Source organism: Ambystoma mexicanum, chromosome 12, assembly GCF_040938575.1.
Source record: "Ambystoma mexicanum isolate Mex_15411 chromosome 12, UKY_AmexF1_1, whole genome shotgun sequence".
Lineage (NCBI taxonomy): Eukaryota > Metazoa > Chordata > Amphibia > Caudata > Ambystomatidae > Ambystoma > Ambystoma mexicanum.
The window spans coordinates 477,440,473-477,454,372 of record NC_090936.1 but is presented as its reverse complement, the minus strand read 5'-3'; the positions used below and the strand labels follow the sequence as shown (position 1 = coordinate 477,454,372).

The following is a 13,900-nucleotide window of genomic DNA, read 5'->3' as shown; positions in this document are numbered from 1 at the left end:
TCCTCATCCTTTGGGTTACGGTGCAGTGTTTTCACGTTCGCATGGCAGACGTCCTCTGACGTCATCTCGTTCTCGCATGGATTCCGGATATGGCCCAGCAAGAGCCGAAGCTCAGTGCGTCGCTACTCTCTACAGACGCTACGTGAGTTCGCATCTAGGGAAATTATTATTCTAAACCTTATTCCTATGCTTACCTTTTCTTCCTGCTCTTTCCTACAGCCTTGCCTTTCTGCCCAGCCTTCCCGTTCCGCTGTTCACGAGTCTACAGGAAACTCCGGTAGTCTTCCCTTCCAGACACCTTAGGTACATCACCAACCATTACATTGATTCCTCTCGTACCTAGTTCCTTCTCTCATCTCTTGTTTACTTATCTAGAATCCGGACTTCGCCGAGTTTCTGTGACCAGATCCAGTAAATCCTGTAAACGTCCAGCGGATAAACAACCGGGTCATCTCCACATCCGTTCCAGCAGGGTTTTTTCCCCCAGGAGGGTTTCCCTGGGATCCCTCGCACAACCCTCCGTTTCCCTATTAGGGAGGAGGGAGGCGTTAGGGGCCTCAGGGGACTCTCCATTTGCCTCATTGATTGCTGCACGAGTCAGGTTAGTGTTGAAGCATTACACAGAGTCCCCAACCCATCACAGAACTGCCCAGCCCCGCCCAGATCGACCACCTCCCTCCTCCACCCTTATCCCCCCCCCCATCGACACCAGCCAACATTCCCCCCCCTCTGCCATATCCCTTCCCCCCTCTAAAAACTGCACGTCTCACCCTGCCAAGAACAGTGGCCTCATCTCCATCACCCTCTGACCCTCTCTCACGCACCGACTGCACTGAAAACCCTGAAAAGTAGAAAACGAGCCTGGTCCCCTTCAATGACTATCTACTCCTCACCTCTCCTACCTCGACCCAACCCCACAATCTCTGAAATCACAAGAAAAGTACATAACAATGTATTCATCTGCTTTATTTTCCCTTACTATTCTAAATGCACATTGGATGTTGCTAGTTGATACAACATTCCTTTCGTTTCTAACTGCCTTGTGTATATACACTATTTTTGATATAACTACAAGTGTTTAAGTGTTTCTTTGGGCCTATGGTAATTCTGATTTCCTTGTACTAATTTACAGCTCACATTCCTCCTCCTAAGATAAGCCTGGCTGCTCTGCCACTACCAACCTTGGGTAGTGCAGGCCTATATTAAGGCTGGGGCCCTAAAACCAAGGGATAAGTCTTTTACAGTCCAATACCAATTGGACTGTAGAAAAAGGAACAAGTTACTTACCTGTAACTGTTGTTCTCCAGCATGGGTCTGGCATGGATTCACATGCTCATGAATATTCCCCGTCGTCAGGCTGGGAATCCTCGGTAAAGAAAAAAAAGTATCAGTTTCGTTTCTGATCTGTCTTTCGTAGTAGTAACCAATCACTGATCTCTGCGTCATACTGACCACAGCCAATGACTGCCATCTCCCTAAGCCCTGCCTCTGGCAGCCATCTTCAGATTTGGTAGCACGTGAAGTGGCAGTATGACCAAGTGAAGAGCCGCAGAGGGGAAGGCGGGAGGGTTCGCATGTGAATCCATGCCAGACCCATGCTGGAGAACAACAGTTACAGGTAAGTAACTTGTTCCTTCTCCAGCATGGGGTCTGGCATGGATTCACATGCTCATGAATAAAAGAATACATAGCAGTACACACATGCACAACCACGGCGGGTGGCAAAAGGCTCAACATTAAGCAATACAAAAACTCAACATTAAGCATCTCTTACCTCCTCACCAGGCTCACCTTAAGCGAACAGGTTGCGCAGCACTGCTTGGCCGACCCTGGACTCCTCCCTGGAATCCCGATTGACGCAGTAGAATGTTGTGAAGGTGTGCGTCAACCTCCACGTAGCAGTCCTGCAGATGTCCAGCAGGGGCACACCAGATAGGAACGCCGTAGTAGCAGCGATCGCTCTGGTCGAATGAGCTCTCGGATGGCCTGGCAGCGGTCGGTTAGCTAACCGGTGGCAGTGCATGATGCAGCCGGAGAGCCATCTGGAAATAGAAGACTTCGAGAAAGCCTTCCCTTGATTCACAGGTCCAAAGTTCACAAATAGCTGTGATGTCCTCCGAAAACTCTTCGTGCGGTCCACGTAGAACTTCAGCGCTCTAGCCACATCCAGCGAGTGCAAAGTCCGCTCGGCCGGCGACGAAGGAGACGGGAAGAAAACAGGTAACACCAGGGGCTCGTTAAGATGGAAGTCCGACGGTACCTTGGCCATAAAGGAGGGGCGAGTCCTAAGCACCACCCTTGAGGCATGGAAAGTCAAGTACGGTGCTTTGCAAGATAGGGCCTGGATCTCTCCCACTCGTCGTGCGGAGGTAATGGCCACCAGGAATGCAGTCTTCCACGACACAAACTTCATCGGTACGGAGTGCATCAGCTCGAATGGGGGCCCCATGAGCCTGGTCAGCACCACGTTAAGTTCCCACGCCGGGGGCCTTCACCGGCGGTAACGACCGGAACAGTCCTTTCATAAACTCTTTTACCAGTCGATGGGACCACAGGGACGTCCGTCCTGTGGTTCTGGTATATGTGGAGATCGCCGCCAGATGAATCATAATGGAGGCATGGGCTAGCCCAGCCTTTGCCAGCGATAGCAGGTACGGCAGCACTTGAGGGGCCGTAATCCGTAGGGGGTTGATCTGTGCTCGGCACCAGATAGAGAACCTCTTCCACTTGTGACCGTAGCATTTGAGAGTCGAGGACGCCCTGGCCTTTGCAAGAACCTCTCTGCAGTCGGCCGGTATATCGTACCCTCCAAACTCTAGCGCTGCAGGAGCCAAGCCTGCAGGTTCAGCGACGCCGGGTCGTGGTGGAAGATGGCGCCTCCTTCTCTGGAGAGAAGATCCGCATCTGCCGACAGCTTGATGGGAGGGGACGTTGACAAGTCCACAAGGTCCGGGAACCAGATCTGCCTCGGCCGCACCAGTGCGACGAGGATCATCCTGCACCGGGACCTCTTGAGCTGGTTGATGAGTCGAAGCAGCAACAGCAATGGAGGGAACGCATACAGGTTTAGGCCGTCCCAGGGGAACGAGAACGCATCGCCCATGCTTCTCGGCTGGGGAAACCTGCTGGCAAACCTCTGGCACTTCGAGTTCGTCGCTGTTGCGAACAGGTCGGAAGAGTTGATCGACCTGATCCTGGCGCAGTTCCCACTCGTGACACACGCGCAGCTCCCTGCTGAGCGAGTCGGCGATGGCGTTTCTTTCTCCTGCCAGGTGGAAGGGAACCAAGAACATCCCCTGGGCGACCGCCCAGTGCCACAGATCCTGTGCCTCCTTGGATAGGGCTGGGATCTGGTGCCTCCCTGCTTCTGTATGTAAAACATTGTCGTGGTGTTGTGCGTGAAGATCCGCACCACCTTGCCCTTGAGCGACGGGAGGGACGATTTGAGAGCCCAGAACACGGCTCGGAGTTCCAGGATGTTGATGTGCAGGAGCCTCTCCTCCGGGAGCCAGAGGCCTCTTGCGTGGAGATCTCCGGTGTGGGCGCCCCAACCTTCCAGGGAGGCGTCCGTCGTCACCGTCTCCTGGTACGCCAGCGTCTGAAAGTCCTTGCCCGCCGTGAGGTGCGCTCGAACGCCCCACCACTGAATCGCCCGCCGGAACACCTCGTTGAGGGGGACCCTGTCTTCGAAGGTGCCCGTCGCCTACATCCAACGGGCGTCGAGAAATTCTTGAGAAGGGCGCATCCGTAGTCTGCAGAGGCGCACCAGGTAGATGCAAGAGGACATCATCCCCAGGAGGGACTTGATGGACCTCACCCTGGCCACGTCCGTGGCTAGCAGGCTCTGCACTTTGCCCAGAATGGTCTTCGTCCGTTCTTCCGACGGTGCCGCCAGGCGCCTCACTGTATCGAGCTTCGCTCCCAGAAACAGGGCCACCTGCGACGGCACCAGGTGGGACTTTGGGTAATTTATGGCGAATCCCAGGTCTGTGAGTAGTTGGACGGTCCTCGCAGTGTGTTCGACGGCGAGTTCCCTCGTCCTCGAGCGGATGAGCCAGTCGTCCAGGTAGGGGTAGACGTGAATCCCCTGCAGGCGCAGCCGCAGCCGCGCCGCCACAGGTGCTAGGCACTTGGTAAAGACCCTGGGGGTCGACTTCAATCCAAACGGCAGTGCTCTGAATTGGTAGTGGCGTCCCTGGACGACAAACCTGAGGAACTTTCGGTGGCTTTTGAGGATGAGAACGTGGAAGTATGCATCCTCCAGGTCCAAGGACGATAGAAAGTCGCCTTCCTCCAGCTGTCCCAGCACGTGCTGGAGGGTGACCATGCTGAACTTTTGTGACCTGATGTATTTGTTCAAACGACGAAGGTCCAGGAAGGGGTGCCAGCCGCCCGTCTTCTTCCTGACGAGTACACCCCGGAGCCCCGGAGCCTCTTCGGGACGAGCTCGATGGCGCCTTTCCTGAGCATCGCCCGTACTTCCAACAGCAGTTGCGGGACGTGATTTTCCTTCCTGGCCACAGGTGGAACGTGAGGGCACTTCTTCAGGAATTCGATAGAGTGTCCTCTTGCCAGGGTATACAGCACCCAACGGTCGGTGGAGATGGACTTCCACACGCCGACGAAATTCGTCAGCCGGCCTCCCACCGGGGTGCTTCGGTGGGGGCCCGAGGCCACGGCCGGTTCAGTCCTGCTTGGAGGTGGTGGCCTTGCCGCCCTGGCCACCTTGCCGACGGCGGCGAGGCGCTCCCTGCTTGCCGCGACCCCTGTAGGCCTCCTGAGACGAGGAGCGTGCCGCCTGGCGGTAGGACGACAAGCCACCGCTGGATCCCTTGGAGGCCCCCTGTCTGCCTCTGGAGCTCCGAAAGGGCCGTCGTTGCTGAAGGGCTCCTACGGCGCAGGCCTTCTCTGTGTCCATCTTTATGGCTTGGAGGGATTCGTCCACCGCCTTCCCAAACAAGTTGCTGCCGTCGAACGGCATGTCCAACACCCTGGTCTGGACGTCCTGACGGAAGTCGGTCGCCCGGAGCCAACCCCGTCGTCGTAGGCAAACTCCGTTGCCCAGCTGGCGGAACCCGGTATCGGCAATATCGGTTGCCACCGTTATGGCGTGGTCCGACACCACCTCGCCTTCTTGAAGTATTTCCAGGGCCTCGGACCTCTTGTCGTCCCGTAGGAAGTCCAATATGGGGGCCAGTTTAAACCAGAGCTCCCTGTCGTAACGGGCCACGATCGCCAGGGCATTGGCCGCTTTGATCGTCGTCGCCGCCGACGAAATGACCCGTCGCCCCATGACGTCCAACTTCCTACCCTCGCCGTCCGGAGGGGAATTCGATGTTGAGGCTCCTGACCCCGCCGCTTTCTTCTTCGCCGCCGCCGAGACGACAGAGTCTGACGTTGGCTGGGCCCTGAGGCACAGGGGAGCGGTCTCAGGGACCCGGTACTTCTCGTACCGGTCCCGTTTGGCTGGTGCCATGGAGGGGTTCTTGAGTACCGACAGGCCCTCCTCCCAGATGTCATCGATTAGAGGCACCGCGATGACAGTCTTCCTCTTGGCCTCCCGGCGCTGATAGAGGAAACCTTCCTTTTTCTGCTCCTCCGGGCAGAGCTGGAACAATTTGGACGCCCTGGCGATCATGGCGTGGAATGAGCCAATCTCGTCGGGCGGAGAGGCCCGTGCGACGGGAGACGGGAGACCCTTTCCCTCGTCGTCGCCCTCAGAACCCGTCGTCGAGCGCACCGTCATCTCCCAACTCGTGGGAGGATGAGGAGGGAACTGTAGGCTTTACGGGGGTGAGAGGAGGAGAGGGTTTGGTCCGCCGTCGTTGGTTCTGAGGACTTCCCGACGGGCCAGGTTGTGGGTCCTCCGGCCTGGGCCGTGGTAATCTCATCCTTATCTCAGAGCATAAGGACTGGATCGCAGACAAAATGGCCGCCGAGCTATCCTGAGGCGTAGGTTCCGGCTGCGCCGGAAGGGAAGGCTGCAATTCCTTGCCATCGTCGTCTTCCTCGGTTATCTCCCGAGGATCTTCCTTATGGGATCGAACCTTCTCGAATTGGACTTCGAAGTTCCTCACAGCCTCGGTTAGTTCCTCCTCCGAGGCTGACTCCAAGCTCGAGGAGGCTACCGTGCCCCCCCCCCTCGCTTCTTCCATCATGGTGGCCATGACGATGGGCTGAAAAGAGGATTCCCTCCTTGGCGGCAGGAAAACTCTAGTCCCGGAGGCAGTCTCCGCTGGCGGGGTCTCTGCCGGCTTGGCCAGAGTCGCTGCGATCGCCTCGATAGAGGCCTTTGCCTGCTGGGTAGGGGCCTTAACCACCTTAGGTGCGTCCTGGGCCTTCTCCTTTGGGGGAGGGGGCGACGCCTCGCTCCCCCTCTCCCGAGATCGGACGGGGCTTCTCCCGAAGCTTACCCGGGGGTCTCGGACTTCCTCTTCCCCGAACCGGAGCGCTGGCTCGTGGTTGACGGTGCCGGGGAAGGTGCGCCCTGCCTGGCGACCGAAGAGCCCGACCTTTCGGCGCTCCCGGAGCCAGCAGACCCGCGGCGCTTGGCCTGGTGTTGCGCCCCCGTCGCCGGGGCGCCCGCACAGGACTTAGAAGCCCGCTCAGACCCTTTCTTCTTCTTCTCACCCGTTGAGCCCTTCTCCAACCAGCTGGCGAGACGGGATCGACGGTCCCTCATGGTCCGCTCCGACAAGTTCTTGCAGAACTGGCAGTCCTTCTCTACATGAGTCTTGTCCCCATGAAGACAGTAGAGGCATCGCGAATGTTCGTCCTCCTTAAACACATTCTGCAGCCCGCATCCAGGGCAGCTGCGAAACAGCTTGGGTCCGGGTGACGAACTCGCGTCCTGGGCCATCTCGAAGAAGGCCGCAAATCTTCTGGAATCCTCCAAAAGGTTGATTTGACGAAATCTTCACCCTTGAGGGGCGTAGGAAAATCCTGCAACGGGTACCCGTTAACGGGAGTAGAAACGGTGGAGCTCGATTCTCGATTAACCGAAAAAATGTGAAAATTCACCTGAAAAAGCGCAAAAACGCAGCAAAAGCTCGAGAGCTAAGCACGAGGACTCCCAACACTTGAACGTGCGGTAAAAATCTGAAGATGGCTGCCAGAGGCGGGGCTTAGGGAGATGGCAGTCATTGGCTGTGGTCAGTATGACGCAGAGATCAGTGATTGGTTACTACTACGAAAGACAGATCAGAAACGAAACTGATACTGATTTTTCTTTACCGAGGATTCCCAGCCTGACGACGGGGAATATTCATGAGCATGTGAATCCATGCCAGACCCCATGCTGGAGAACGTACCTAACAGGATGAAGATAAGGCACATAAGTTGAAAGGACAGGAGTCTGGGTGTGAGGAACGCATGCTCTGTGTTCCACTGAACTCGTACTGCTAATACCCAGTTTCATTTCTTATCTTGCCAGTAGGTTGTGGGAGCATCCGAGAGTTGGAGTGTTGAATGTTACTCTTATAAGTGGAAATCATTTCTGATACCAATATAATTCAATAGAATTAAGTCTTTGCAACAGAGGATATCATAAAAGGAATAATAAAGTAAAGTAAACAATGATCCATCAGCAAAGGAAAAAGGCATTTTGAATCATGCACAATAATCAGGAATACATTTAGTGTGAAGCAATCAGATTGAAAATATTAGGAGGAATGAGATACAAGTCCTGGCGTGATTTTCATTTGAGATTTCTTCAATTGTCTACACCATTATAAATGCCTTGTTCACAAGCAACAGTTCTCAGAAGCTATGGTGGCATGGGTGCTTAGGTGAGTTTATTTGGAAGTTTCTAACTAAACTGCCACAAAGTAGCAGTCCATTTATAATGCTAGATTTGCCAACTAACCCAGGGAGCTGGAACCATTGTCACTGAATAATATGTCTGCAAAGTCAGTTTTATATTTAATGGCTTGACCTGTGGTGTTTTACACCTACTACACTGAACCTGTAATGTGGAATAATGCCCCAAGAGATTCATATGAATTATTGAATGGGTTTTGTACCGCATACCAGCAATGCAGACAAAGAGGTCTGGCCATTCCATCAGACATACTCCACAGTTACCTGCTATGATGGTAGTCGCCTGCCTCCTAACATTATTCTTGTCAGTGTATTCCCCATAGTCTATCTTGCCTTCCAGGTATATCCGTGCCCTGCAATAAAGAAGAGGGTTTCTGTTGAATAAAATTATGATAGCATATCAATTAACCAAGACAAGAGGCAATATCTAATGCGCAATAGAGTTTAAAAAAAATATACTACAAAGTAAACCTAGTTCAAATGATTGTTGCCGGGAACAGCAGGACTAAGGCCACTCATTTTTATAATTTCACCTTCCAGTCGAACATGATCTATGTTCTGTAGTGACAACACTTACTATCCCAAGAGTTGACTTTGGAACCACCATGTTACCTGACATCATTAAGTCCACTCTCTCTACCCCGAGGGCACTGCTCCATGTTGCACCAGGCTCGTCTCTGGCGCCAGGAGAGTTAACAACATCAGTCCATCTTGATGGCGCACGTACAAATGTGTCCTATTGACTACTTGCTGCTTTATTGTTCATAAACAGGAATTTTCTGATTTGTATTGACTTTAAGCAAAGCGTGTAGTGGTGTTTACTAGTATTGTTTAATTCTAGTAATTGTTTAAGAGATAATTTTCTTCACATATTTTATTGTGACTTAGTTAGGAAATGTCTTGGTTTTGTAAAAATGGAATGTAATTTTGTATAAAGATGGAATATTTGTGTAAGGGTTTTTCAATGTAAAAGCATGTGCAAAATAAAACTTCTTTAAAAAGCTGCCCATTTGCCTATTGCCTTTCTGGCTGATCAAACCCCCAAAAAAGAAGATCTTTGATAGTTCCAAATGATTAACAAGTAGAAATGGTATTTATTCTGAAAATCCCAAAATTACAGAAAGCAAATAAATCAAGCCTCCACTGACAGGACTTTCTGTATGATATTCTCGAGTCTTAGTAGCAAGACAACTAAGCCAAACATCCTACTACCGTTTCACCAACACCTTCATATTCAGCAATTAAAGAAAGCTGTGTAATACTTGCATACATTTTCCTGAAACCGCAAATCCAATCATGTTTACATATGAAATCTTTGACCACATTCTCAATGGTAACAAAGCTGAGCAGTTAGGAGCAGTTAGGCCTTGACTTGGGAGGTAGTAGGCTTTGTGTGAAGTACAGTTAAGAAGAGCAAAATCTAACAGAGGTCTACACAGGGAATACAAAAGTATAGCATGTATCAGACACAGGCAATATAACACTACTACTAAGAAAAAATAAATAGCTCTAAAACATATATACATCACGTTTGGTAACACCAAAATGGGTTATGTACCATTCTGAAGTAGAACACAGTTCAAAAGCAATATACACTGTGTGGATGCAGATTACTACTTCAGTTTGCTTTAATTGCTATTTGGTCACGTGATCTCATTTCATTTGCTCTTTATGCTGACAATGCTCAGAATGACATGCATTACTTACGGTAAAAGCATTTCTGATGGTTTTATCTGCTTAGATTCACATGCTGTGCATAGTCCGACATCCAGTGGTCACCCCGGAGTATTGCAGCTTGTTTTTCGAAAGTCGAAAGGGGACGTCGACATAGGCGTGTCTGTAACACTATCCCTATAGTGACGTGTAGTGTACCCAAAATCCCTCACGCATCGAGGCCCCCGATTGTATTTTTTCTGCCATGAGGGAGCGTTATGACTAACGTGAGTGAGTACAGAAAAGAGAAAGTAATAAGACGTCTATGTTCCTTCCATCCTGTAAGAGGATTCAATTCAGCACTACAGCTAAGTCAGCGCCTAGTCTAGAATACTGGATGAAAACCCTTATTGATATATCTTTATGTCCAGTTCATGCGTTCTGGATGACTACCCCTATATAACACCCCTCTCTTGGAATCCTCCTGACCCCACTGAGCCAAGAAGTAGTTCTGTTTTGCAAGTTAAAAGGTTTATTTGATAATTTAAACAATAGATATGTATATCACACTTTATAACAAATTAATAATTGAATATCACACTTAATCTGATATGATAAAGATTAACAACGGAGAAGCTGGCACTAGCACACTTCTCTATAATCACTAAGGAGTTGACATGAAATGGATAAGATAGCACACTGGTAAATAGGTACAGAAGTATAATGTGGTAGAGAATGCTTTATAGAGTTCAAGGAAATGCAAGATTGAATGAATGAAATGCAGTGTAGAAAATACTCAATATGATTTCAACAAAACAATGTAATCACTTTTCTCTGGCAATCCCCCCCCCCCCCTTGATGCAAGGCAAGGAAATGGAAGGAAAACACACAGTTCTCAGAAATGCAATCAAATGTGATTCAGTTCAATTCCCCCCCAGCACGCTTCAAGAAAACAGATAGGAGTTTGGAAAACACAGGCAAAAGTGCTTTGAATGTGATGGCAATTCAGTGAAAAGTATGCTAAAATGCTTTTAATTCCCTCTAGAGGTTCAGGTGAGTGGTATCTAGTTAATATTAGTCCAGGCTCACACTAGCAGTGATGCAGGGATAGTTTTTATGAGGCAAACGAATTTATGGCAAATGGAAGGCAAGCAGCAGCAGATTTTTACACATGGAGAAATTTGCAAATCGCGGCAAAATTCGCGAATGCGTGTTCCGCGATTGCGGTAAAACTATAAGGGGTAGGAATGTGGTTCTTGGGGCGATTAAAAGCTAAGATTCTAATCTTTCAGAAGAAAGTTACGGCTAGTCTCTAGCCCAAACGGTTACAGAGTTATGACCGATTTAGTAGAGGTCGTTTTTGGTTTTGCAAATTTTAAACACAACACTTTTTCAGCTTTAAAAATGATGGCAGAATAACACAATTGCTAAGCTGCAGTTCTACTTAGATTAAAAATGGATTGAATTATATGATTTTAACTAAGAGATGTGTTCTACACAGTTCTGCTAGGTACTCACACTATATTCTTGAATTAAATGGGCCTCGTCACGGATCTGGTCAGGTTTTAGACTGGACTCTGGTCTCTCTCTGGGTACAGCACTGCTTCTGGATTCTGGAGATTGAGGGATTTGAAGTCTCTAGTTTGGCTTTCTGGAGGTTGATGGAGGTAGAGTATGGATTTTTCCGGCAGAGCTTCCAGCTGCAGATGGAAATGAAGGTCTCTACCTAAGTTTCAGTGGTCCATTTATATGTTCTGCAAGTGGGTGTGTATGCAGCATCACTAGCCCCTACCCCTCTCCACTTGCCATTGGTCCAGCTTTCATTTCTCCCCTGATTGGGGGAGCTAAGTTGTGTCAGAGTGATGTCAGCCATTTATGATCTCTTAAAAAAAACTCCTGTCATCTGTGCACCCAAATCTATATATGATCAAAATACATATTTCACAGTTACACAGTTGTTTGAAATTACATACCCATGTCACATATCACATATCACATGAGGTATACTCTGTCCCAAATCTGCTGTTTCTAAGAGCTTGCATTCAAAAATGGCAACTTTCAGCACTTTTTAATGTGCTAAACAACATTGGATCTTCATTAAATTTTATACAACTGTTCCTCACATATCTACCCACATACCAATGCATTTTCGTTTGTCTAACTGAAACAGGGAGTCTGTAATATTAATAAACAGCAGGGTTTTGTCCCAGAAAATCCCACAATTTGGAGTTTGGGCTTGAATTAAAGGTACATTGTTTAAATTAAGGCTCTCAAAGTTATACATTTCTATCATTTAATTACAAAGAGTTATCAGTGTTTTTGTAAAATATATATTTTACTTTCAATTCAGTCCTCAGAGTGTTGGAGTCCGCCTCCAAGACTTGGGTGGGTCAGTCACATGTCTTCTGGCAGGCAGGCCTTTGTTGACAGTAAAACAGTCAAAATCAACATATTCCTTTCAGAGGAAAGGGTCCTTTGTGTGGTGTCCGGCAAGCTGACATCAGGAGGCCAGGGGGCCACTTAATTAACAGAACCCTGTGATTTCCTGGCTTCTTGTGTTGAGTTCTGAAGTGTCAAGAGTTCTCAGGACAGGCAACCCCTTTGAACCTTTGATGAAATAAGACCCCTTTCTTTGCACTAGACAGTTTTGCAAGACAGCTCTCCTGTCAGAGTTTAGACCGCTAGCGCCACCATCAGGATTTTGTGGTTACTGCATCCATCCTTGGGATTTTTTTTTTGGATTGATTCATTTCAGCAAGTGATATTACATGGAGTATATTGTCCATGTCCAGGACATGGCATTGGTGTGTTTCTGCAGTAAAGTAATTCTGTGCCCATGATTTTGCCATATTTGACATTCAAGAAAAATGAATTCCCAACAGTATGGGTTTGCTTTTGGCAATCAGCATTGCCTCTCTGAACTCACAACATAGGCGAAATGGGATTTTCCTGTGCATTTTCTGGGAAGCTCTGGCCATCATGATGTTTTCCATGTCAGTACTGCACAGTTTTGAGGTAGGGCTCGGATGCATGGGTAAATACATCCCACAATCCGAGCGGGGAGGAAGGGTGGGCGCATGTGAATCTAAGCAGATACAACCATCAGAAATGCTTTTACCGTAAGTAATGCATGTCTTCTGATGTTTGTTAATCTGCTTAGAATCACATGCTGTGCATAGACTAGCGAGCATCTAGACAATAGTTTTTTGTAAAGGTGTGTACAGAACTCCAGGTTGCCGCTTTGCAAATGGACTCAAGGGGAACATTTGCAATGAAGGCTATGGATGCCCCAGTGCCTCCAGTGCCTCGAGTAGAGTGTGCTCTAGGCTTGAAGGGCAGTTCTCTCTTAGCAAGAGTGTAACAGAGTGATGCACTGGACAATCCATCTAGAGATAGTGGATTTGGAAACTGCGTCTCCTTCTCTTCCTGCCGCCACTGAGACAAAGAACTGATTAGTCTTTCTTAGTGGACGAGTTCTTTCCATAGAAAACATGACCGCCCTGTGTGTGCAGGCTTGTTTTTCTCCCAAGTTCGAAGGGTTTTGAAAGAACGTTGGTAGTTCTATAGATTGGTTGACATGAAACTTCAAAATGAATTTCGGTGCAAACCTTGGGTGTGTGCGTAGAACCACCTTATCTTTGTGAATGGTTACAAAGGGGTCTAAGATAGAGAGCGCTTGTAGTTCACTCACTCTCCTGATGGAGGTGATAGCTATTAAGAAAGCAGTCTTAAGAGTGAGATCTTTAAGGCTCGCTCTATGCATGGGCTCGAAGGGGGGGCCCATTAGCCTGGTAAACACGACATTCAGGTCCCATCCGGGAGCTGAGTTAGATACAGGAAGGTGAATTCTTTTCACTCCCTCCAGAAAGGCTTTAATAACATGAACTTTCCACCATGACACCTTATGTTGTGACGTAGTGTAGGCGGAGAGTGCAGCTAGGTGAACTTTAATGTAATTAAAGACTAGACCTGAGTCCAGTAAGTGAGTCAGGTATAAGACAATTTGAGAGGGAGAGCAGTCAACAGGGTTGATGCTCTTTGAGTTACACCAGATGACAAAACGTTTCCATTTACTGGCGTAGCAGTAACGAGTGTTCGGTTTCCTTGCCTCCCTGAGAATGTCCATGCATCTCTGAGGGAGCTGTAAATGTCCAAATTCTATGACCTCAGGAGCCAGGCTGCCAAGTTCAGGGTCTGCGGGCATGGGTGCAGCGTCAGGCCCCTGTCCTGCGACATGTGCGGGCATGGTAGTTTCACCGGAGGAGATAATGACATCTCCATCAGATGAGCGAACCAGGGTTGGCGGGCCCACATGGGGGCCACCAGTATCATTCCAACTGGTTCCAAGTGCATCTTGTGCAGAAGGGGAGTCGGGGGTGGGCAGGGGAAGAGCGTAGACACATTTCCCTGACCATGTTATCCAGAGTCT

The 13,900-nt window shown here is 49.3% G+C and overlaps 1 protein-coding gene across 2 annotated transcripts in view; it reads right to left on the bottom strand.

The window, feature by feature from the left end:
- Positions 1-13,900, bottom strand: part of SSBP1 (single stranded DNA binding protein 1) — a 262,275-nt gene that overhangs the window by 36,616 nt on the left and 211,759 nt on the right. For both annotated transcript variants that reach the window (XM_069628751.1, XM_069628752.1), the window contains one exon: positions 8,083-8,171. In XM_069628751.1, coding sequence (XP_069484852.1) covers positions 8,083-8,171 — 89 coding nt within the window. The remainder of the gene's footprint in view (positions 1-8,082; positions 8,172-13,900) is intronic.